Genomic DNA, 27,143 nt, shown 5'->3' with positions numbered 1-27,143 from the left:
TACCCAGACACTTTACAACATCTATTCTTAGAGTGTAATAAGGTTAAGAACTTACGGGAATCAGTACAAACCTGGATACTGACTACCAGTTACCCAGACACTTTACAACATCTATTCTTAGAGTGTAATAAGGTTAAGAACTTACGGGAATCAGTACAAACCTGGATACTGACTACCAGTTACCCAGACACTTTACAACATCTATTCTTAGAGTGTAATAAGGTTAAGAACTTACGGGAATCAGTACAAACCTGGATACTGACTACCAGTTACCCAGACACTTTACAACATCTATTCTTAGAGTGTAATAAGGTTAAGAACTTACGGGAATCAGTACAAACCTGGATACTGACTACCAGTTACCCAGAAACTTTACAACATCTATTCTTAGAGTGTAATAAGGTTAAGAACTTACGGGAATCAGTACAAACCTGGATACTGACTACCAGTTACCCAGACACTTTACAACATCTATTCTTAGAGTGTAAGAGGTTAAGAACTTACGGGAATCAGTACAAACCTGGATACTGACTACCAGTTACCCAGAAACTTTACAACATCTATTCTTAGAGTGTAATAAGGTTAAGAACTTACGGGAATCAGTACAAACCTGGATACTGACTACCAGTTACCCAGACACTTTACAACATCTATTCTTAGAGTGTAATAAGGTTAAGAACTTACGGGAATCAGTACAAACCTGGATACTGACTACCAGTTACCCAGAAACTGACTACCAGTTACCCAGAAACCATACAACATCTATTCTTAGAGTGTAATAAGGTTAAGAACTTACGGGAATCAGTACAAACCTGGATACTGACTACCAGTTACCCAGACACTTTACAACATCTATTCTTAGAGTGTAATAAGGTTAAGAACTTACGGGAATCAGTACAAACCTGGATACTGACTACCAGTTACCCAGAAACTTTACAACATCTATTCTTAGAGTGTAATAAGGTTAAGAACTTACGGGAATCAGTACAAACCTGGATACTGACTACCAGTTACCCAGACACTTTACAACATCTATTCTTAGAGTGTAATAAGGTTAAGAACTTACGGGAATCAGTACAAACCTGGATACTGACTACCAGTTACCCAGACACTTTACAACATCTATTCTTAGAGTGTAATAAGGTTAAGAACTTACGGGAATCAGTACAAACCTGGATACTGACTACCAGTTACCCAGAAACTTTACAACATCTATTCTTAGAGTGTAATAAGGTTAAGAACTTACGGGAATCAGTACAAACCTGGATACTGACTACCAGTTACCCAGAAACCATACAAATCAGTACAAACCTGGATACTGACTACCAGTTACCCAGACACTTTACAACATCTATTCTTAGAGTGTAATGAGGTTAAGAACTTACGGGAATCAGTACAAACCTGGATACTGACTACCAGTTACCCAGAAACTTTACAACATCTATTCTTAGAGTGTAATAAGGTTAAGAACTTACGGGAATCAGTACAAACCTGGATACTGACTACCAGTTACCTAGACACTTTACAACATCTATTCTTAGAGTGTAATAAGGTTAAGAACTTACGGGAATCAGTACAAACCTGGATACTGACTACCAGTTACCCAGAAACTTTACAACATCTATTCTTAGAGTGTAATAAGGTTAAGAACTTACGGGAATCAGTACAAACCTGGATACTGACTACCAGTTACCCAGACACTTTACAACATCTATTCTTAGAGTGTAATAAGGTTAAGAACTTATGGAAATCAGTACAAACCTGGATACTGACTACCAGTTACCCAGACACTTTACAACATCTATTCTTAGAGTGTAATAGAGGTTAAGAACTTACGGGAATCAGTACAAACCTGGATACTGACTACCAGTTACCCAGACACTTTACAACATCTATTCTTAGAGTGTAATAAGGTTAAGAACTTACGGGAATCAGTACAAACCTGGATACTGACTACCAGTTACCCAGAAACTTTACAACATCTATTCTTAGAGTGTAATAAGGTTAAGAACTTACGGGAATCAGTACAAACCTGGATACTGACTACCAGTTACCAGACACTTTACAACATCTATTCTTAGAGTGTAATAAGGTTAAGAACTTACGGGAATCAGTACAAACCTGGATACTGACTACCAGTTACCCAGAAACTTTACAACATCTATTCTTAGAGTGTAATACAAACCTGGAAGGTTAAGAACTTACGGGAATCAGTACAAACCTGGATACTGACTACCAGTTACCTAGACACTTTACAACATCTATTCTTAGAGTGTAATGAGGTTAAGAACTTACGGGAATCAGTACAAACCTGGATACTGACTACCAGTTACCCAGAAACCATACAACATCTATTCTTAGAGTGTAATAAGGTTAAGAACTTACGGGAATCAGTACAAACCTGGATACTGACTACCAGTTACCCAGACACTTTACAACATCTATTCTTAGAGTGTAATAAGGTTAAGAACTTACGGGAATCAGTACAAACCTGGATACTGACTACCAGTTACCCAGACACTTTACAACATCTATTCTTAGAGTGTAATAAGGTTAAGAACTTACGGGAATCAGTACAAACCTGGATACTGACTACCAGTTACCCAGACACTTTACAACATCTATTCTTAGAGTGTAATAAGGTTAAGAACTTACGGGAATCAGTACAAACCTGGATACTGACTACCAGTTACCCAGACACTTTACAACATCTATTCTTAGAGTGTAATAAGGTTAAGAACTTACGGGAATCAGTACAAACCTGGATACTGACTACCAGTTACCCAGACACTTTACAACATCTATTCTTAGAGTGTAATAAGGTTAAGAACTTACGGGAATCAGTACAAACCTGGATACTGACTACCAGTTACCCAGACACTTTACAACATCTATTCTTAGAGTGTAATAAGGTTAAGAACTTACGGGAATCAGTACAAACCTGGATACTGACTACCAGTTACCCAGACACTTTACAACATCTATTCTTAGAGTGTAATAAGGTTAAGAACTTACGGGAATCAGTACAAACCTGGATACTGACTACCAGTTACCCAGACACTTTACAACATCTATTCTTAGAGTGTAATAAGGTTAAGAACTTACGGGAATCAGTACAAACCTGGATACTGACTACCAGTTACCCAGACACTTTACAACATCTATTCTTAGAGTGTAATAAGGTTAAGAACTTACGGGAATCAGTACAAACCTGGATACTGACTACCAGTTACCCAGACACTTTACAACATCTATTCTTAGAGTGTAATGAGGTTAAGAACTTACGGGAATCAGTACAAACCTGGATACTGACTACCAGTTACCCAGAAACTTTACAACATCTATTCTTAGAGTGTAATAAGGTTAAGAACTTACGGGAATCAGTACAAACCTGGATACTGACTACCAGTTACCCAGACACTTTACAACATCTATTCTTAGAGTGTAATAAGGTTAAGAACTTACGGGAATCAGTACAAACCTGGATACTGACTACCAGTTACCTAGACACTTTACAACATCTATTCTTAGAGTGTAATAAGGTTAAGAACTTACGGGAATCAGTACAAACCTGGATACTGACTACCAGTTACCCAGAAACCATACAACATCTATTCTTAGAGTGTAATAAGGTTAAGAACTTACGGGAATCAGTACAAACCTGGATACTGACTACCAGTTACCCAGACACTTTACAACATCTATTCTTAGAGTGTAATAAGGTTAAGAACTTACGGGAATCAGTACAAACCTGGATACTGACTACCAGTTACCCAGAGAACTTTACAACATCTATACAACATCTATGGATCTTAGAGTACGGGAATCAGTACAACATCTATTCTTAGAGTGTAATAAGGTTAAGAACTTACGGGAATCAGTACAAACCTGGATACTGACTACCAGTTACCCAGACACTTTACAACATCTATTCTTAGAGTGTAATAAGGTTAAGAACTTACGGGAATCAGTACAAACCTGGATACTGACTACCAGTTACCCAGAAACTTTACAACATCTATTCTTAGAGTGTAATAAGGTTAAGAACTTACGGGAATCAGTACAAACCTGGATACTGACTACCAGTTACCCAGAACTTTACAACATCTATTCTTAGAGTGTAATAAGGTTAAGAACTTACGGGAATCAGTACAAACCTGGATACTGACTACCAGTTACCCAGAAACTTTACAACATCTATTCTTAGAGTGTAATAAGGTTAAGAACTTACGGGAATCAGTACAAACCTGGATACTGACTACCAGTTACCCAGAAACTTTACAACATCTATTCTTAGAGTGTAATAAGGTTAAGAACTTACGGGAATCAGTACAAACCTGGATACTGACTACCAGTTACCCAGACACTTTACAACATCTATTCTTAGAGTGTAATAAGGTTAAGAACTTACGGGAATCAGTACAAACCTGGATACTGACTACCAGTTACCCAGAAACTTTACAACATCTATTCTTAGAGTGTAATAAGGTTAAGAACTTACGGGAATCAGTACAAACCTGGATACTGACTACCAGTTACCCAGAAACTTTACAACATCTATTCTTAGAGTGTAATAAGGTTAAGAACTTACGGGAATCAGTACAAACCTGGATACTGACTACCAGTTACCTAGACACTTTACAACATCTATTCTTAGAGTGTAATAAGGTTAAGAACTTACGGGAATCAGTACAAACCTGGATACTGACTACCAGTTACCCAGACACTTTACAACATCTATTCTTAGAGTGTAATAAGGTTAAGAACTTACGGGAATCAGTACAAACCTGGATACTGACTACCAGTTACCCAGAAACCATACAACATCTATTCTTAGAGTGTAATAAGGTTAAGAACTTACGGGAATCAGTACAAACCTGGATACTGACTACCAGTTACCTAGACACTTTACAACATCTATTCTTAGAGTGTAATGAGGTTAAGAACTTACGGGAATCAGTACAAACCTGGATACTGACTACCAGTTACCCAGAAACCATACAACATCTATTCTTAGAGTGTAATAAGGTTAAGAACTTACGGGAATCAGTACAAACCTGGATACTGACTACCAGTTACCTAGACACTTTACAACATCTATTCTTAGAGTGTAATAAGGTTAAGAACTTACGGGAATCAGTACAAACCTGGATACTGACTACCAGTTACCCAGAAACTTTACAACATCTATTCTTAGAGTGTAATAAGGTTAAGAACTTACGGGAATCAGTACAAACCTGGATACTGACTACCAGTTACCCAGAAACTTTACAACATCTATTCTTAGAGTGTAATAAGGTTAAGAACTTACGGGAATCAGTACAAACCTGGATACTGACTACCAGTTACCCAGAAACTTTACAACATCTATTCTTAGAGTGTAATGAGGTTAAGAACTTACGGGAATCAGTACAAACCTGGATACTGACTACCAGTTACCCAGACACTTTACAACATCTATTCTTAGAGTGTAATAAGGTTAAGAACTTACGGGAATCAGTACAAACCTGGATACTGACTACCAGTTACCCAGAAACTTTACAACATCTATTCTTAGAGTGTAATAAGGTTAAGAACTTACGGGAATCAGTACAAACCTGGATACTGACTACCAGTTACCTAGACACTTTACAACATCTATTCTTAGAGTGTAATGAGGTTAAGAACTTACGGGAACAAGATACTTATTGTTTTACTGAATTACCAGACTTGAGACAAGGTAAAGAAAGGCACTCATGGACAACAATCATTAACAATAACGGTAATTTTTCTTCTCTTCTGCAGCATTATTATGTTGCTCTATAGTTTACTCCTGATTCCTCTTTTCTTTCGCTCTTTTTTATTTAACATCTCAGATCTGAAAAACTCTCTGTCCGCATGTATATAAACTGTTCCTTTAATGTGTCATAGATGGATGAATATATGCATGTATTTATGTATGTATGTATGTATGTATGTATGTATGTATGTATGTATGAATGAATGGTTGGATGGATGGATAGAATGATGGATGGATAGGTGGATGGATGGACGAGCGCTAAATATTTCTGGGCTACGTCCCGCCCCTGTCAATTGAAAAGTGCATATAAAAGATCCAGTGGCGGGTGTGGGGGGGGGGGGGGGGGGGGGGGGGCATTTAGCTCCGTCGGTTGAGTGATCAACTGATTGGGGTTTTCCGTGTTGGAACCAGTGCACCACGGCCGTCAAAGGTCGTGGTACGTGTTTTCCTGTCTGTAGGAGAGAGCATATAAAAGATCCCTTGTTGCATTAGGAGAGATGTAGCGGGTTTCCTCTGATGACTAAGTGTCAGAATTACCAAATGTTTGACATACAATAGCCGATGATTAATTCATCAATGTGCTCTAGTGGTGTCGTAAAATAAAACAAGGTATGTGTCAAAATTAGCAAATGATTCACATCCAACGGCTGATAATTAAGAAATCAATATGCTGTAGTGACGTTAAAACAAACAAGGTGATAAACTGAAGCAGGTTTATAAACAGTTATCGAACTGTGTACGTTATCAGATGCATTTGACTAGACTGTCCTACGTCAGTATCAAAATGATGATATGACCTCGAAATATCACGAAACAATTATCTGTTTAGTTATCTGGTGTACGTTTATTTCACGAAAATACCCCGGCAAGCCTAGAATTTGATTTCTGCACCCGCCAACACGAGATTACACACCTAAAAAGATAGCATTTATTTCAACTCAACCGCTATATCATCAATGCGACATCACGTACACAATGGATGTGACTACCAAACTGTTGGTTTTTATGCTGGCAGTTTTGGGTGTCTTGTGACAGACGCTGGGTATCTCTCGCCCCACGGCTATCAATCTCGAAAACAATGAGTACACAAACGTGCTGGTGGCGATCCATGAAGATGTGACAAAATCAAGGTATGTGATGATGGCGGCAATGTATCGATCAGATTAATGAATTAATTATAAATCAATAATTAATATTTTAAATTTATTTATCTATTTATTTAACCATCGATGCGTCCGTCCATCCGTCCGCCCATCCATACGTCCATCCATCCATCTGACCATCCATCCATCCATATATCCATTCAGCTATCCTCTCCCTCCATCCCTCCATCCATCAATACATACGTACATACATCCATCCTTCCATCCATCCATCCATCCATCCATCCATATGTCCGTTCACCCGTCCATTTATCAATTCATCCACCCATCCACACACCTGGTTATTTATCTATCTATCTGTCGATATATCTCTCTATCTATCTATCTATCTATCTATCTGTCTATCTATCTATCTATCCACCTCTTTCCTCGCAGGTAGGTTGAATATCACGTGCTCTACGTGTTTCGTTTGAAATGACGTACTGCACGGGGTTCTTTGTACTTTGATTAGAACATTATTGGAAACGGGGGGGGGGGGGGGGGGCGTAGCCCAGTGGTAAAACGTTCGGCTAATGCGCGGTCTGTTTGGGATCGATCTACGTCAGTGGCCCATTAGGCTATTTCTCGTTCCAGCCAGAACACCACGACTGGTATATCAAAGTCCGTGGTATATGCTATTATGTCTGTGGGATGGTGCGTATAAAATATGGAAAAATGTAGCGGGTTTCCTCTATAAGACAATATGTCAAAATTACCAAACGTTAGACATCCAATAGCCGATCATTAATAAATCAATTTTCTTCAGTGGTGTCGTTAAACAAAATGATTTTATTTTTATTTTTTTTATGTTAGAAACTGTTAACATTATCGGGAACGAGAAATCATGTGGTTCAACATATCTTAAAAGTGGGTCAATGAATAGTCAACAAACGACAGGTCACTAAAGCCGCGTTGCTCAGATTACATCTAACAATACACAGGTTCGTAGATTAGCAGGTAGGAAAAGAGACTTTGTCTACTTTACATCTGAACATCATCGTCAACATATCAACAGTTAAGGTAAGTATTCGTGTCACTGCAATTTCTCGTCCAAAACTTGTCGACAAAGCCTTCTTCGAACAAGGAAACTGAATCGGGGATTCCCGGAAGTAGCAGCTATCGTGTTGCGTAGGCCTGCACAAGTACATTCAAACTAGATCATACGTGTTTTGCTGTGTCGTTTCATTGATCGGAAGTTTTATCAATTCCATTGGTAGGCTGTCAGTTGGACTCGCCTGTCAGTGTGTATTCTTATGGTGATGTGTGTATTATTGTTACGAATAATCCAATCGATAGCCACGTCAACGTTCTGGCTAAAATCTACTTTCGGTTTCGCAGTAATGTGATAAACAGTTTGAGATCTCAGATTAAAATAGTGTTTGATGAACATAGTATAGATGCACATTTCACATATTTGTTTTCGTTTTACTGCAGGAAAATTGTGTTTTGTTTAACGACACCACTAGAGCACATTGGTTTAATAATCACCAGGAGGGGGGATTTAGCTCAATCAGTTGAGTTATCACCTGAGCTGCTTGCGTCGCAGGATCGAACCACCTCGGCGCATCCATTCAGCTGATTGGGTTTTTTCTCGTTCCAACCAGTGCAGTACAATTGGTTTAAGGTCGTGGTATGTGCTTTCCTGTCTGTGTGGGAAAGTGCATAAAAAGATTCCTTATAGCATTAGGAAAAATGTAGCGGGTTTCCTCTGATGGCTACGTGTCATAATCACCAAATGTTTGACATCCAATAAACCACTGTGCTCTTTTAATCATCGGCTATTGAATGTCAAACATTTGGTAATCTTGACATATTATAATTTAGAAAACCGTATATGTTATTCTATTAGTAGCTAGGTTTTTTTTATGCACCATCCCACAGACAGGATAGTACATACCAAATTAATTTATTAATCATCGGCTATTGCACCGGTCTCGGTGGCGTCGTGGTTAGGTCATCGGTCTACAGGCTGGTAGGTACTGGGTTCGGATCCCAGTCGAGGCATGGGATTTTTAATTCAGATACCGACTCCAAACCCTGAGTGAGTGCTCCGCAAGGCTCAGTGGGTAGGTGTAAACCACTTGCACCGACCAGTGTCCATAACTGGTTCAACAAGGGCCATGGTTTGTGTTATCCTGCCTGTGGGAAGCGCAAATAAAAGATCCCTTGCTGCTAACCGGAAAGAGTAGCCCATGTAGTGGAGACAGCGGGCTTCCTCTCAAACTGTGTGTGGTCCGTAATCATATGTCTGACGCCATATAACCGTAAATAAAAATGAGTTGAGTGCGTCGTTAAATAAAACATTTCTTTCTTTCTTTCATCGGCTATTGCATTTCAAATATTTGGTAATGTTGACATATAGTCTTAGGATGTTTTTGTTTTCATTAGTGGCAAGGGAGTTTTTATATGCACCATCCTACAGACAGGATAACACATACCACGGTGTCTGATATACCAGTCGTGGTGCACTGGCTACTCCGCTAGAACGAGAAATAGCCCGATGGGGCTAACGATGGGGATCGATCCTAGAGCGATCGCTTTACCACTGGGCTACGTCACGGCCTCGTTTTTCTTTTGGATCACCTAGTAGTCGAAGGTGCGGGGTAAAACCCACTACCGCCACAGCAAGGTTTCTTTTATATCAATGTTGTGGTAGGCAAGGCGGGACTTACACAACAAAGAATTTGTGAAATACTTTAATGTAAAGTATTGAAATTAAAATCCGTTTTATCAGGGATGCGAACCCAGTACCTACCAGCCACATGGGTACAGTGAAACAAGAGACCGTGACGTTGAAAAGGTGAAATACCCTTAAAAATAGACTAAAACGTGACTCCATAACCTTTACTTCTCAGACGCACGTGCGTTTTTAAAAATATGAACAATGTATTTTGTTATATTAAAAATTTCAGGATGACCAGAAACACTTGGAAATATACGGCAATGGATAATCTGAACAATAAAATCTGAGTCTTCAGACATGAAGAACGGCTCTGATAGTGAAAAATATGTCTTAGTGTTTAAAAACTACGGTCTGTCACTTTAATACAAAAGTTGTGTTTGCGTTTTGACATCAGTAAACAAGACCTCAGTAAGCATTACGAATACGTCATACGTTTTATTTCAGGAGGCTGAACCATGGATGCAACTGACTATTCTGAAGCCATTGAAAAGACTCGATTCATAAAACGGATAAAGAACATATCCGATGAAGTTGAGGGTCGTCCGCTTACCGTGGCTCTGATTGGCTGTGTCGGTGTCGGCAAATCGTCGCTTATTAATACAATTGCTGCGGCATTGTCGACAGGTCGATGGCGCGAGTATGCGTATTCTGGTATGAGAGGAAACATGGCTGAGCCGGTGACAACACACACCAAACGGTAAGCAGAGTAGTAAGGCTGGGTGGGGTGGGTGGGGTGGGGGGGGGGGGGGGGGGATGGGGGAAGATAGACTATCACTCAGGGCACACTAAAGTAGGGTTCTCTTCAGCTGAATAACAACAAGAAAAATCCCCAATTTTGTCAGCTGTCATGGAGAGAGAGAGAGAGAGAGAGAGAGAGAGAGAGAGAGAGAGAGAGAGAGAGAGAGAGAGAGAGAGAGAGAAAGAAAGAAGTGTTTTATTTAACGACGCACTCAACACATTTTATTTACGGTTATATGACGTCAGACATATGGTTAAGGACCATACAGATTTTGAGAGGAAACCCGCTGTCACCACTACATGGGCTACTCTTCCGATTAGCAGCAAGGGATCTTTTATTTGCGCTTCCCACAGGCAGGATAGCACAAACCATGGCCTTTGTTGAACCAGTTATGGATCACTGGTCGGTGCAAGTGGTTTACACCTACCCATTGAGCCTTGCGGAGCACTCACTCAGGGTTTGGAGTCGGTATCTGGATTAAAAATCCCATGCCTCGACTGGGATCCGAACCCAGTACCTACCAGCCTGTAGACCGATGGCCTGCCACGACGCCACCGATGCCGGTAAAAGAGAGAGAGAGAGAGAGAGAGAGAGAGAGAGAGAGAGAGAGAGAGAGAGAGAGAGTCTATGAGAGGGGGGGGGGGGGAGGAGGGGCAGAAAGACCGAGAAAAGGGATATAGTCGTGTGTGTGTGTGTGTGTGTGTGTGCTTATTAATGTATTTTGCATATGTATGTTTTACAAATATGTATAATTATGTCTCGAAATGTTTGGTTTATGCCATGGGTGTATTCAAGGCATTAACCTGGTAGTTATGTGATAGATATTACAAGAACTATAAAACGTATTCGACCCATTGGGTCTAATTTCCGAAGCCTTTTTTTCCCTGTTAGATGTTTCCGACCAACATATCCTTTTCAATGACTATAATGTGATATTAAAACATTTTCTTGTTTAGAATGTCAGTGTCTGTATAAACATTATGTGTCATCCTAATGCTGGTAGTAGCCCAAACCGAAGTTTGTTTTGTTTAACGACACCATTAGAGCACATTGATTTATTAATCATCGGCTACCCGCTACATTTTTCCATTAGTTGCAAGGGATCTTTTATATGCACCATCCCATAGACAGGGTAGTACATACTACGGCCTTTGATATACCAGTCGTGGTGCACTGCCTGGAACGAGAAATAGCCCAAATGGTCCACATACGGTGATAGATCTCAGACCGACCATTCATTAAGCGAGCGCTTTATCACTGAGCTACGTCTCGCTCCGTAAACACACTAAGATAAACACAGTTTGTGTAAACTCGCGTTAGTTGTGTTTAAGGTTCCCCAGATGTTGTCAACCTGACTCAATGGACACAGAGAAGTTGCCCACACTGTTGGATATCGCGGGATTTCCAGAGGCCATGGACTGGATTTGGGAGAAGGTTTTACAGGTATAACTCGCTGAAATCAACACCATCTCCATCATTATTATCATCATCATTATCATCATCATTTTCATTTTCATCATCATCATAATTTTCATCATCATCATAATTTTCATTATCATCATCATCATCATTTACATCATGATTTTCATCATCTCCATCATCGTATATATATATGGGTGTAGGAGGTGGGTGAGTAGTAGGTATGTGCATTATTATTATTTGTTCTTATTATCGTTTTTACATAGCTCCTGTTTTACGGTCGCATACCAGAAAATGAGAACCTAAAGAACGTCTATGATTACTTAACAAGACAACGGGAGGACGCCAGCATCATTCCGAAGTACATCAGAACGTACGACCATCTCAAAGTAGACCGGGTGATCGTGGTGTGTTCTGCTAACGAGGAAGTACCGGAACATCTCCTTGATTCGGTGATGCGTGCAGCCAGACCGTTTGACGGACCAGCAAAGAGAAGTCAGTCCATTTGAAAGAAATTGCATGTCTTGCATTCTGCCTGTTTGCCCCTCTATCTGTCTGTCTGGCTGTCATTTTGTCTGCACGTCTACCTGTCAGAGAGAGAGTTAGTCGGTCTCCCTGCCTGCTTACCCCCTTGTCTGTCTGTCTGTATCGTTGTCTGTCTGTCTGTCTGTCTGTCTGCCTCCGTCTCGCTGTCTGTCTGTCTGTCTGCCTCTGTCTTGTTGTCTGTCTGTGTGTCTGCCTCTGTCTCGTTGTCTGTCTGTCTGTCTGCCTCTGTCTCGTTGTCTGTCTGTCTGTCTGCCTGTCTCGTTGTCTGTCTGTCTGTCTGTCTGTCTGCCTCTGTCTCGTTCTTGGCTATTTCTCGTTCCAGCCAGTGCACCACGACTGGTATATCAAAGGCCGTAGTATGTGCTACCCTGTCTGTGGGATGGTGCATATAAAAGATCCCTTGCTGCTAATTGAAAAGAGTAGCCCATGAAGTGGCGACAGTGGGTTTCCTATTTCAATATCTGTGTGGTCCTTAACCATATGTCCGACGTCATATAACCGTAAATAAAATGATGAGTGCGTCGTTAAATAAACAATTTCCTCTCTCTGTCTCGTTGTCTGTCTGTCTGCCCCTGTCTCCATGTCTGTCTGTATGCCTCTGTCTCGTTGTCTGTCTGTCTGCCTCTGTCTCGTTGTCTGTCTGTCTGCCTCTGTCTCGTTGTCTTTCTGTCTGTAGCGTTGTCTGTGTGTCTGCCTGAACTTGTCTGTCTGTGTCTGCCTCTGTCTCGTTGTCTGTCTGTCTGTCTGTCTGTCTGTCTGCCTCTATCTCGTTGTTTGTCTGTCTGCCTCTATCTCGTTGTCTCTCTGTCTGCCTGCCTCGTTGTCTGTCTGTCTGCCTCTGTCTCGTTGTCTGTCTGCCTCTATCTCGTTGTCTGTCTCCCTGCCTCTGTCTCGTTCTCTGCCTGTCTGTCTGCCTCTGTCTCGTTGTCTCTCTGTCTGTTTGTCTGCCTGCCTCTGTCTCGTTGTCTGTCGCTCTGCATCCCTACCTGTCTGCCTCCGTATGTAATTTTGTTTGTGTCGGTTTTGTCTGTATGTTCATCTGTGTATGTTCACTTGTGTTTCTGACAATGTATGTATGTATGTACATATATATGTATGAATTATGTGAGTGTGTGTGTGTATCTATGTATGTATGTATGTATATTTTATGTATGAATGTATGTGAGTGTGTGTATTTAAGATGTATGTATGTACGTCTCTCTCTCCCCCTCTCTCCCTCTCCTCCCTCCCTCCCTCCGTCCGTCCGTCTCTCTCTCTCTCTCCTTCCCTCCCCCTCTCTCCGTCTGTCTGTCTGTCTCTCCTTCCCTCCCCCTCTCTCCGTCTGTCTGTCTCTCTCTCCCTCCTTCCCTCCCCCTCTCTCCGTCTGTCTGTCTCTCTCTCCCTCCTTCCCTCCCCCTCTCTCCGTCTGTCTGTCTCTCCCTCCCCCTCTCCCCTCCCTCCCTCCCTCCCTCTCTCCCTCCCTCCCGTCTGTCTGTCTGTCTCTCTGTATTATGCATGTATGTCTTATGCATGTATGTCTGTGTGTGTGTTTTTGTGTGTCTATGTGTATGTCTGTAAGTGTGTGTTTGTCTGTTTATATCTGTGTGTGGATGTCTGTGTATGTGCGTGTATCTGTTTGTGTGTGTGTATGTGCGTGTATCTGTGTTTGTTTGTATGTGCGTGTATCTGTGTTTGTGTGTGTATGTGCGTGTATCTGTGTTTGTGTGTGTATGTGCGTGTATCTGTGTTTGTGTATCTGTGTATGTGCGTGTATCTGTGTATGTGCGTGTATGTGCGTGTATGTCTGTGTCTGTGTCTGTGTGTGTCTGTGTGTGTGAGAGTGAGAGTGAGATTTTGTGTGTGTATGTCTGTGTATGCCTGTGTGTATTTTTCTATGTGTATTTATCATGTGCTCAATGACTCAGAGTTATTCCTTCTTTCAGATATTCCCATATTCTGTGCCATGACAAAATCTGACACGGTGGATGAAACTGGAGACCCCATTGTAAGACAACGACGTAATGCTGTGATCGCCAGTCTGGGCCTCCAGGGCTCAGAACATCGCTTTGCGATGTGCACCAATTACTGCAGCGCCGTCGACCCGTTTGATTTACGCCTGGAACAAACTCTGCCTGGGCTGGATGTACCAGTTCTCAAATTCTTCACCCAAGTTTGTGATCCGGTTATAGCAGTTGATCATGCAAACCAGAACTACCCATGGACTTTGTATGGCAAACAGATTTATTTTACCGCTTGGAATCATTATCATTGCTATATTGTTCTGCATTTTGTTTATGAAATGACACTGCCCAATAACAAGGTTGATGCCCAGTGGTTAGAGAGTTTGCGGTATTTTTTAATTGTATATTGATGTTCATGGCCAGTTCTTCCACATGTGTCGTTGCAAGAGGATGAAACATCCTGTTACGGATTTCCTACGTGAGTGGCAGTCTTCCTAAGGACGCACCTGAGAGTGGATCATGGAAGTAATCACGACTTTGTCTGACTTCCTTTCGACTCTGTCTTGTGCAGAAATATAAATACAAGAAATAGTTATTTAAATGTTACAATAAAACATTACATTGCTATTTTAAAATAAAGCAGTTATTTATCTAAATGTTACAATAAAATATTACATTCCTGTTTTAAAATATAACCTTTATTTATCTAAATGTTACAACAAAATATTGCATTCCTATTTTAAAATACAGCAGTTATTTATCTAATTTTAATACAAAACGAGGCTATTTCATTGGAGTTTTTTTCCAATACGAATTTATGTTAACGAGTGATGTGTGAAAGCCATATTGTCACGAATTACAAAGCGATGAGTGAAAATATAGTTTTTACACATCACGAGGGCAGCCACTCCCGAGACACTTGGCTGTTTTTGTTTTTTCTGAACCATGGGTTATCTCCCTTCTTTACAGTGCACCCACCGGCTGTATGATCTATCTAGTAACCGGCGTCAGTGCCGCAGTGGTTAAGCCATCGGAATACGGGCTGATAGGTATAGGGTTTAACCCAGAGCGAGTTCTTAAGGGCTCAGTGGGTAGGTGCAAGGCCACTACACCACCTTCTCTCTCACTAACAACTAACCAACTAACAACTAACCCACTGCCCTAGACAGACAGCCCAGATAGCTGAGGTGTGTGCCCAGTACAGCGTGCGTGATCCATGATTGGACAGAAGCACGAAAATAAGATGAAATGAAAACTTTAAATGAAAATCTATCTAGTACCTCGTCTATAGGACAGCCACTTCCGAGACTATTGACCGTTTCTAATCTATGCTGAACCGTGGTTTATCTCCCTTATTCAACTATTCAAGAGAATTAACGTGCACATTCAGAGCAAGCTGTTGTAGCGCAAGCCTGTCAAGAGCACAGGTGCCGGCCTCAGTCCAGGACAGGAAAGGGGTGGGGTGGGTTTAAGGGTGGGGGGGGGGGGTCGCCTGCACTGGCTCTCCCTTGATCGATCTGTCTTTAAAATGTTACACTTAGACACGGTTTTAACGTGCTCATATACCTCTATAGTTTCGAGCACGCCTGCCCCGAGTTCGGCCTCCGATAAGATCGGTGGTCTAACTCGGGGCAGGAAAAACGTAACTACTATAAAAAAATTGAAATTTCAAAATTTAACGCCAAAAAATAAATAAAAATATGTCAACATTAATAATTTTTGACTGCGTCCTTAATACATATATAACCCTATTCTATATTAATAATAACAAATTAATTTGACGCAGTTTTACATGGGGAGGTGTAAAAATATATAATTTACCTATATAATAAAATTGTTTAGTCCCCAGATGTAAGGAGGGGGGGGGGGGGGGGGGGGTATAGGCCCAACCCACAGAAATGTTATATTAAATTTAGTATTAAGTAATGAAAAGGATTACCAACCGTATTTCGGGCATTGGTGTGACCAGGAGGGGGTGAGGGGGCGAGAAGGGAGGCCGGAACTTTCACTAATCCTAAGGCCAAACCGCCTACGCCCTATGACCCCAAAGAAACCTAACCACCGGCATCATCACCCCCCCCCCCCACCCCGCCACCCCCACCGTGTCCAACCGCAGCTCGATCCAGTCATGGCAACCATTTATTTAAGAAATAGTATATTTAGTAAAGAGTCACTAGGAGAGCGACACAGTAACCCCTTGAGGGGGTAATTCTTGAAGAAGTTGGAGGAAAGTTTTACATGTCCAGCCCGCCGTGGAGAGAGAAACGCATCCAGAAGAGAAGAACGTCAAACCCGAGGCACCCCCTCGGTCCGCCCCAAGAACATGAATATTAAGTCACTCAACAGACGCTGTCACTACTTTAATCTATACTCTTCAAAAAAAGAAACGCAAAAGGGTACAAATGGGTTATAACTCCGATTTTATGTTTCCTACCGGTTCATGCTTTGTGAATATAAGGTCATTGCATGTCCCAAACACATTCCCACGGTTACATTCGATAAAACGCAGCTACTGTACAATAAAGTTCCAAAATGTGAATATTCGCAAAAACGCAGCCACGTGCAAACCATGTCACCACTGCACGTGCGTTGTCTGCACGTGCAACATGAACACCGACAGTATAAAAGTGCAGGTGTGTTCGCTTGCCTGGCCTCTGTATCTGGCCGACAGTTGACAATCCAGGACATGCCACGTCTCAGTGAACCGCAGAGAAACAATGCCATCGGCCCGACTAGACGCAGGCGAATCCAGAACGGCCGTTGCCAGGGCGTTCCATGTGTCCCCAAGCACCATCTCCAGACTGTGGGACCGTTACCAGCAACATGGATCAACACGTGACCTCCCTAGATCCGGTCGACCACGGGTCACTACCCCCCGAGCAGGACCGCTACATCCGGGTACGCCACCTTCGGGAAACGATTGACTACTGCCACCCTCCACAGCCGCAACAATACCAGGTTTGCGCAGGATATCCGACCAGACCGTACGGAACCGCCTACGTGAGGTAGGAATTCGTGCCAGACGTCCAGTTCGAGGTGTCATCTTAACACCACAACACCGTCGACTCCGACTGCAGTGGTGCCAGATTCATCGACAATGGCCTCAACTGCGATGGAGACAGGTGTGGTTTCAGTGATGAGTCCCGATTTCTGCTCCGACGTCATGATGGAAGATGTCGCGTGTATAGGCGTCGTGGTGAACGTTATGCGGCAAACTGCGTGCAGGAAGTGGACAGATTCGGCGGGGGTAGTGTCATGGTGTGGGCAAGCCATCTCACACACTGGCAGAACTGACCTGGTCCACGTGCAGGGCAACCTGAATGCACAGGGCTACATTGACCAGATCCTCCGGCCACACATCGTTCCAGTTATGGCCAACGCCAACGCAGTGTTCCAACATGACAACGCCAATAAAACCGGTGACAGAACACAAGGTATAATTAACCAGGGTACTGCCACGAGCACAGACCAGACACCTGCCCTGTTGAATTACGTAGGTGTTTTTATTAAGAATATGATTAAAATATGGATAAAAAATATGAAAAACACATTAAAGGAGCGAGCATGCTGGTAACCTACAAAAATAATGTTTAAAAGATACTATAACCAAATTAAAAAGGGCATACTATGTATAACGTGCAGCATCCGGAAGGGGGAGGGGATTACTGCCAGATAAGCCCCCCCCCCCCCCCGAAAAAAAACAAAAACAAACACCGAGCAACAAACACACATCCAGGCATACAACAACATATAACATAAAACAAAAAAACAAAACAAATACAACATAAATCTAAACAAAAAAGTTTGGTAGATATGCACCTCCGCCCGCCCCCCCCCCCCCCCCCCAAAAAAAATGGGGGGCCGGGCGGAGGCAAACAACACCCAATATAGGAATAAAACATAAAATGGACCATCGCCCCACCCCCAACAATAAATTGGATGGGTGAGCGAGAGGCACATATATTAAATATAATTATATACAGTATTATAAAAATTAAATTATAAAAACGAACACTAACACAAGTAGCCGATCGATATTAGCGTATAAGTACTGGGCCGTGGCCCGACTGTGACCTTTGAAAAACAAAGCCGACACAGCGAGGATTAACCCGAAATTAACAAATGTGTGGGGAGCAATTAAAACTAAATAGTTATAAAAAATAAAATAAAAAATAAAGATAATACCAATAACAATAATAACAATAATAATAATAATAAATTAAAATAAACATACATAATTACAATATACTAAAAGTAACCCAAAATAACTGCGTAGCTATATGAGCTATAAATAACTATTACTACAGTATACCAAGCGTCGCACAATCGATCGGCACTTTGACACCAAGCCCTAACCTGGCTCCGACCTCTGACGTCAGAGACAGCAAGGCTCTGCAGTACACTCCAGATATCGATCGATCATACATATGTTGTTGTATGCCTGGATGTGTGTTTGTTGCTCGGCCGTAATAACTGTATAAACAGAATAAATTAAAGTATAACACAAATTATTTAAACTAAAAATTATTATTTACTTAAAAAAGAAAAAAGAAAAGAAAATGATATAAAAAAGAAATAAAAAAAAATAAAAAAAAAAAAAAAAAAAAATAAAAGAAATAACTGCGTAGCTATCTGTGCTATAAATAACCACAGATACAGTGTCGCAAGACCGATCGATACGTGAAGCGCGTTGACACCGAACCCTGACCTTGCTCCGACCTCTGACGTCAGAGACAACAGAAGCCGGCTACACACTCGAAATATCGATCGATATGCGCCACGGCCGTAACAACCGTAAAATAAAGATATTAAAAAAAGGGGGGAAAAAATAATAATAAAATTAGACTTTAACATAACCTATATTAAATTTTAAATAATAATATAATAAGACAATAATAATAACTAATACAAACATACAATACGACAGCCCTCGGGGAGAGCGATTGGGGGGGGGGGGGGGGGGTCAATTTTAATTAATAATGAAAGCCGATCACCAATGTGAATGGCAATTTCTAAAACAAATTCGTCATATTTGAAAATGTTGTTTTACCATCACAAAGTATGTGCATGTGCATACAACATTTATCTAGTTTAAGCCACAACACATATTCACTATTAGATTCAAGACTACTAAAATATTTAGCTAGAAGAACTAAAACATTCTTCACTGAACATGCAAGACCACCAGAAGAATATAAAACTGATTATTAATTGGACTTACAAAATACAGTATAACCTGCAACATCAAATATGTGAATATTGTTTAATTCACCAACACCAATAACATCATAGTTGTATATCATATGAGGCTGAGAACATTTCCCAAAATAGAAAATGGCATGACCCTCACCCTAGAATTTACCAGTGTTACATATATTATGCTGAAAAATAAAACGAAGCAAATCTTCAGTTTTGTATATGTTTTATTTCTATCTTAAAGATCTGCAGTCACCGGTGGGGCAGGATATGTTCATCTTGCGCGAACATCTGATGCCATCACTGTTATTCTAATGATATCTGTCCGGTGCCAGTTTTGGTTTAGTAAACTAGTCTGGGAATGGCACACCTCTTTGTGAGGATGCAAGAGGGATGGAATCTCGAGTAAAGGATCTCATTGGGACTAGCTGTCCTATAGATGAGGCAATAGATAGAAATTCCTGGAATGAAGCACTATTTTGCAAAAAAAAAATCCCATTCGACAGCGATACATCCCCATTGTGCAGAGACCGACCCTGATTATTCGGTTTTGTCGTTCAGGTTCATTAATCAATACACTTGTATTTCCCTCACACTCCACCCCTGGAACATAGCTTTTACATACGCTAACATATATACTCTTCAAAACAGTAGGGGAACCTGAAATATTAATGTTAATATCAACTATTAGACCGAACATACGTTTTGACATCCTAATAAAGAACCAGGTTGAAGCCCAGTGGTTAGAGAGTTTGCGGTATTTTTTAAATTGTATATTGATGTTCATGGCCAGTTCTTCCACATGTGTCGGTGAAGAGGATGAAACATCCTGTTACGGATTTCCTACGTGAGTGGTGGTCCTCCTAAGGACGAGCACCTGAGAGTGGATCAAAGAAGCAATCACGAATTTGTCTGACTTCCTTTCGACTCTGTCTTGTGCAGAAATATAAATACAAGAAATATTGATTTAAATGTCACAATAAAACATTACATTGCTATTTTAAAATAAAGCAGTTATTTATCTAAATGTTACAATAAAATATTACATTCCTGTTTTAAAATATAACAGTTATTTATCTAAATGTTACAACAAAATATTACATTCCTATTTTAAAATACAGCAGTTATTTATCTAAATGTTACAACAAAATATTGCATTCCTATTTTAAAATACAGCAGTTATTTATCTAATTTTAATACAAAACGAGGCTATTTCATTGGAGTCTTTTTCCAATACGAATTTATGTTAACGAGTGATGTGTGAAAACCATATTGTCACGAATTACAAAGCAATGAGTGGAAATATAGTTTTTACACATCACGAGGGCAGCCACTCCCGAGACACTTGGCTGTTTTTGTTTTTTCTGAACCATGGGTTATCTCCCTTCATTACAGTGCACCAACCGGCTGTACGATCTATCTAGTAACCGGCGTCAGTGCCGCAGTGGTTAAGCCATCGGAATACGGGCTGATAGGTATAGGGTTTAACCCAGAGAGAGTTCTTAAGGGCTCAGTGGGTAGGTGCAAGGCCACTACACCACCTTCTCTCTCACTAACAACTAACCAACTAACAACTAACCCTCTGCCCTAGACAGACAGCCCAGATAGCTGAGGTGTGTGCCCAGTACAGCGTGCGTGATCCATGATTGGACAGAAGCACGAAAATAAGATGAAATGAAAAATTTAAATGAAAATCTATCTAGTACCTCGTCTATAGGACAGCCACTTCCGAGACTATTGACCGTTTCTAATCTATGCTGAACCGTGGTTTATCTCCCTTATTCAGCTAGTCAAGAGAATTAACGTGCACATTCAGAGCAAGCTGTTGTAGCGCAAGCCTGTCAAGAGCACAGGTGCCGGCCTCAGTCCAGGACAGGAAAGGGGTGGGGTGGGTTTAAGGGTGTGGGGGGGGGGGGGGGGTGGTCGCCTGCACTGGCTCTCCCTTGATCGATCTGTCTTTAAAATGTTACACTTAGACACGGTTTTAACGTGCTCATATACCTCTATAGTTTCGAGCACGCCTGCCCCGAGTTCGGCCTCCGATAAGATCGGTGGTCTAACTCGGGGCAGGAAAAACGTAACTACTATAAAAAAATTGAAATTTCTAAATTTAACGCCAAAAAATAAATAAAAATATGTCAACATTAATAATTTTTGACTACGTCCTTAATACATATATAACCCTATTCTATATTAATAATAACAAATTAATTTGACGCAGTTTTAGATGGGGAGGTGTAAAAATATATAATTTACCTATATAATAAAATTGTTTAGTCCCCAGAGGTAAGGAGGGGGGGGGGGGGGGGGTATAGGCCCAACCCACAGAAATGTTATATTAAATTTAGTATTAAGTAATGAAAAGGATTACCAACCGTATTTCGGGCATTGGTGTGACCAGGAGGGGGTGAGGGGGCGAGAAGGGAGGCCGGAACTTTCACTAATCCTAAGGCCAAACCGCCTACGCCCTATGACCCCAAAGAAACCTAACCACCGGCATCATCACCCCCACCCCCACCCCGCCACCCCCCACCGTGTCCAACCGCAGCTCGATCCAGTCATGGCAACCATTTATTTAAGAAATAGTATATTTAGTAAAGAGTCACTAGGAGAGCGACACAGTAACCCCTTGAGGGGGTAATTCTTGAAGAAGTTGGAGGAAAGTTTTGCATGTCCAGCCCGCCGTGGAGAGAGAAACGCATCCAGAAGAGAAGAACGACAAACCCGAGGCACCCCCTCGGTCCGCCCCTAGAACATGAATATTAAGTCACTCAACAGACGCTGTCACTACTTTAATCTATAAAACCGGTGACAGAACACAAGGTATAATTAACCAGGGTACTGCCACGAGCACAGACCAGACACCTGCCCTGTTGAATTACGTAGGTGTTTTTATTAAGAATATGATTAAAATATGGATAAAAAATATGAAAAACACATTAAAGGAGCGAGCATGCTGGTAACCTACAAAAATAATGTTTAAAAGATACTATAACCAAATTAAAAAGGGCATACTATGTATAACGTGCAGCATCCGGAAGGGGGAGGGGATTACTGCCAGATAAGCCCCCCCCCCCCCCCCCGAAAAAAACAAAAACAAACACCGAGCAACAAACACACATCCAGGCATACAACAACATATAACATAAAACACAAAAAACAAACAAATACAACATAAATCTAAACAAAAAAGTTTGGTAGATATGCACCTCCGCCCGCCCCCCCCAAAAAAATGGGGGGCCGGGCGGAGGCAAACAACACTCAATATAGGAATAAAACATAAAATGGACCATCGCCCCACCCCCAACAATAAATTGGATGGGTGAGCGAGAGGCACATATATTAAATATAATTATATACAGTATTATAAAAATTAAATTATAAAAACGAACACTAACACAAGTAGCCGATCGATATTAGCGTATAAGTACTGGGCCGTGGCCCGACTGTGACCTTTGAAAAACAAAGCCGACACAGCGAGGATTAACCCGAAATTAACAAATGTGTGGGGAGCAATTAAAACTAAATAGTTATAAAAAATAAAATAAAAAATAAAGATAATACCAATAACAATAATAACAATAATAATAATAATAAATTAAAATAAACATACATAATTACAATATACTAAAAGTAACCCAAAATAACTGCGTAGCTATATGAGCTATAAATAACTATTACTACAGTATACCAAGCGTCGCACAATCGATCGGCACTTTGACACCAAGCCCTGACCTGGCTCCGACCTCTGACGTCAGAGACAGCAAGGCTCTGCAGTACACTCCAGATATCGATCGGCATGCGACACGGCCGTAATAACTGTATAAACAGAATAAATTAAAGTATAACACAAATTATTTAAACTAAAAATTATTATTTACTTAAAAAAGAAAAAAGAAAAGAAAATGATATAAAAAATAAATAAAAATAAATACAAAAAAAAAAATAAAAAAAAATAAAAGAAATAACTGCGTAGCTATCTGTGCTATAAATAACCACAGATACAGTGTCGCAAGACCGATCGATACGTGAAGCGCGTTGACACCGAACCCTGACCTTGCTCCGACCTCTGACGTCAGAGACAACAGAGCCGGCTACACACTCGAAATATTGATCGATATGCGCCACGGCCGTAACAACCGTAAAATAAAGATATTAAAAAAAGGGGGGAAAAAATAATAATAAAATTAGACTATAACATAACCTATATTAAATTTTAAATAATAATATAATAAGACAATAATAATAACTAATACAAACATACAATACGACAGCCCTCGGGGAGAGCGATTGGGGGGGGGGGGGGGGGTCAATTTTAATTAATAATGAAAGCCGATCACCAATGTGAATGGCAACTTCTAAAACAAATTCGTCATATTTGAAAATGTTGTTTTACCATCACAAAGTATGTGCATGTGCATACAACATTTATCTAGTTTAAGCCACAACACATATTCACTATTAGATTCAAGACTACTAAAATATTTAGCTAGAAGAACTAAAACATTCTTCACTGAACATGCAAGACCACCAGAAGAATATAAAACTGATTATTAATTGGACTTACAAAATACAGTATAACCTGCAACATCAAATATGTGAATATTGTTTAATTCACCAACACCAATAACATCATAGTTGTATATCATATGAGGCTGAGAACATTTCCCAAAATAGAAAATGGCATGACCCCCACCGTAGAATCTACCAGTGTTACATATATTATGCTGACAAATAAAACGAAGCAAATCTTCAGTTTTGTATATGTTTTATTTCTATCTTAAAGATCTGCAGTCACCGGTGGGGCAGGATATGTTCATCTTGCGCGAACATCTGATGCCATCACTGTTATTCTAGTAATATCTGTCCGGTGCCAGTTTTGGTTTAGTAAACTAGTCTGGGAATGGCACACCTCTTTGTGAGGATGCAAGAGGGATGGAATCTCGAGTAAAGGATCTCATTGGGACTGGCTATCCTATAGATGAGGCAATAGATAGAAATTCCTGGAATGAAGCACTATTTTGCAAACATTTTTCCCATTCGACAGCGATACATCCCCATTGTGCAGAGACCGACCCTGATTATTCGGTTTTGTCGTTCAGGTTCAATAATCAATACACTTGTATTTCCCTCACACTCCACCCCTGGAACATAGCTTTTACAAACGCTAACATATATACTCTTCAAAACAGTAGGGGAACCTGAAATATTAATGTTAATATCAACTATTTGACCGAACATACGTTTTGACCACAGATATCCTAATAAAGAACCCCTGCGTGTGCTGTAACCTCACCGTGGTGCAGGGGTGTAACATTCTCTTTGAGAATGGCCAATACAGTACAAAATTGAAGTTTTGAGTAAAATTCAGTATCCGTAAAATTCTGTGATATTTGTGTTTTTGCACAGTTCTTTACAATTGTTTGTTTAAGTCTTTAATTTTTATATTGATGTTGATCATCACTTTATTTATTTGCATTACCATAGTTTGACACCCAATAGCCGATGTATTTTTCGTGCTTGGATGTCGTTAAACATTCATTCATTCATTCATTCATTCCTAATAAAGAACGTTCAGGTCTGTTTATTAACACACCGAAACACATTCCATAGTTTGCACGTGCATCACTCAGTTTCCACGTACACATCCGTGGGGTGTCATTCTCGATTTTGACAATTTCCAGGTAGGTGGATTAATGACCGTGGAACATTATTTCTGTCAATCCTTTTCATTCTGCTGATCAAACAGTTATTATTGTTTTGTTTTCAGTTATTTTTATTGTTTGAATTTGCGATTTACTGATAGAAAACGTCAATTTTCAAATTTCACTTGTGTCCTTCAAGATCTTTGGTTGGTCATAAAACCTACTGTAATACTGAACTACCGGTTGTAATGTTTGCCCAATTAATTCACTATTATCATTTATCAATTCCCCACAGCTAATATATATACCTTACAATTTTGACAATTGTAAATTCCTATTGGAGTTCCCTACTATTTTGAAGTGTATATATGTATTATGCGTTTAATTAAAGAAGTATTTTTACATGGACGAAATGTAAGTTAAATGACTGGCGGAAAAAAAAACCTTAGATATAGATAAATACTTTACACCCCTTACCGTGTGATAGAAATATTCTTAATGGTGTAGATACATCCTTTACACCCCCATCCCCCGTGTGGATGAAATATGCTTAACGTGTCTGTTAACGCTATTTGAAGTATGATAAAGACCTTATACCCCCTCCTCCGTGTAATGGAAATTGCTTTAACGTGTCTGTTAAAGATATATTACGTAGATAAATACTTTACCACCCCTTATCACGGCCTTTGATATACTAGTCGCGGTGCACTGGCTGGAACGAGAAATAGCCCAAAGAGCCCACAGACTGTGAGTAGTAAGGGGGCCTGTATAGTGCCATGACCTACTTTCCGTGACCTTGACCTTGATGACGTCACGTGACCTCGTCCTGTATAGCCCCATGACCTACTTTCCGTGGCCCTGACCTACTTAGACCGGCCCCTGACCTACTTAGACCGGCCCCTGACCTACTTGGACTGGCACGAAAGTGTATAAAAAGGCTAGATCCGGTTTAATTGTCATTCGCTCGCCGAAAACGATCAGATCTACGTTCAATCCAGAGATGGCCTGTTCCACAAGTGATGAAGCGAGATGTCGTCTAGAACTTGGAACTAACGTCTACGTGGTGGCCAAGTTATGGAAAGGGGACACTGCTATTCACATAAGGAAATTTGACAGTGACAAGGGGAAAACTTTCCCCACCAAGCGAGGTATTGTCCTTAGTCTTAAACAGTGGATCGAACTGTGTGGATGTAAAAGCCAAATTGACGAAACAATTTCAGCATTAAACCAGGGGAAAGACGAAACATTGTTCAGACACCTTGGTGTCAACGTCCATGTCAGCGTCGACAAGAACTTTGCTGGGGTGGACCTGCGTCAGTGGTGGTGGTGTGAAGAAACTAAATCCGTGAAACCTTTGAAGAAGGGAATATTCCTTTCTCTACAACAATGGGAGAAACTGAAAGGCTGTTTCACAGTCATGTGTGACTTTGTACCAGAGCTGAACTCGATTGTGCCCTGCGCCATGCAAGACGACCATCAAAACCAGATGGGATTTCTTCAGTGTAACTTCTGCAACCCTAACGAGTGTCACCAGTGGTGAACGAGTTTTGTTTTGGACGAAGGTATAAAAGAATGGATTTATGGTTTACACTTCATTTGCTTTGTGACTGTGCTAGAGAACAGACGTGTTTTATGATTCTGACATTCTTGTGTCTTGTTGCACTCTATCTGGAACGAAGAAGATGGCATCGGGATATTCGATCAGTCTTAGTAGCAGCAGCAGCAGCGACGAGGACGACGTCTTGGTCTGCAAATGTTCAGAAAGACATACAATCAAATGTGTGACTAGCAAACCTGAAGAACAGTTCATGGATCAAGCGGATGCTACACGTGACAATATGGATGAAGATGGTGAAATCAAAGAAGCCACAGATCAAAACAGATGCCGCCCGTGACACAGACGCTGCCTGGGATGAAGAAGACTGCTGTTCGAGACGTTACCTGTTCTGTCATCATCCCGAAATGAGACATTTCTATGCCCGGATGCTGACGTATGCTCGGTGGCCCATACAATTACGTCAAAAACCAAAAGAACTTGCCAAGGCCGGTTTCTT

The 27,143-nt window shown here is 40.8% G+C and overlaps 1 protein-coding gene across 3 annotated transcripts; it reads left to right on the top strand.

The window, feature by feature from the left end:
• The first annotated feature begins 7,733 nt into the window (after nt 1-7,733).
• On the top strand, nt 7,734-14,985 carry LOC121386390. Of its 3 annotated transcripts, none has more exons than XM_041517270.1 (5): nt 7,734-7,862; nt 10,049-10,301; nt 11,675-11,786; nt 12,029-12,257; nt 14,231-14,985. In XM_041517270.1, exons 2-5 carry the CDS (start codon nt 10,060-10,062, stop codon nt 14,656-14,658), a joined length of 1,011 nt encoding a protein of 336 aa, XP_041373204.1. In that variant the 5' UTR covers nt 7,734-7,862; nt 10,049-10,059; the 3' UTR covers nt 14,659-14,985. The 3 variants fall into 3 exon arrangements, with proteins under 3 accessions (XP_041373204.1, XP_041373205.1, XP_041373202.1); XM_041517271.1 differs by having other exon boundaries at nt 7,762-7,878; XM_041517268.1 differs by having other exon boundaries at nt 7,802-7,941.
• Nucleotides 14,986-27,143: the final 12,158 nt, after the last annotated feature.

Source organism: Gigantopelta aegis, chromosome 12, assembly GCF_016097555.1.
Source record: "Gigantopelta aegis isolate Gae_Host chromosome 12, Gae_host_genome, whole genome shotgun sequence".
NCBI lineage: Eukaryota > Metazoa > Mollusca > Gastropoda > Neomphalida > Peltospiridae > Gigantopelta > Gigantopelta aegis.
This window is presented reverse-complemented; position numbering and strand designations above follow the sequence as displayed.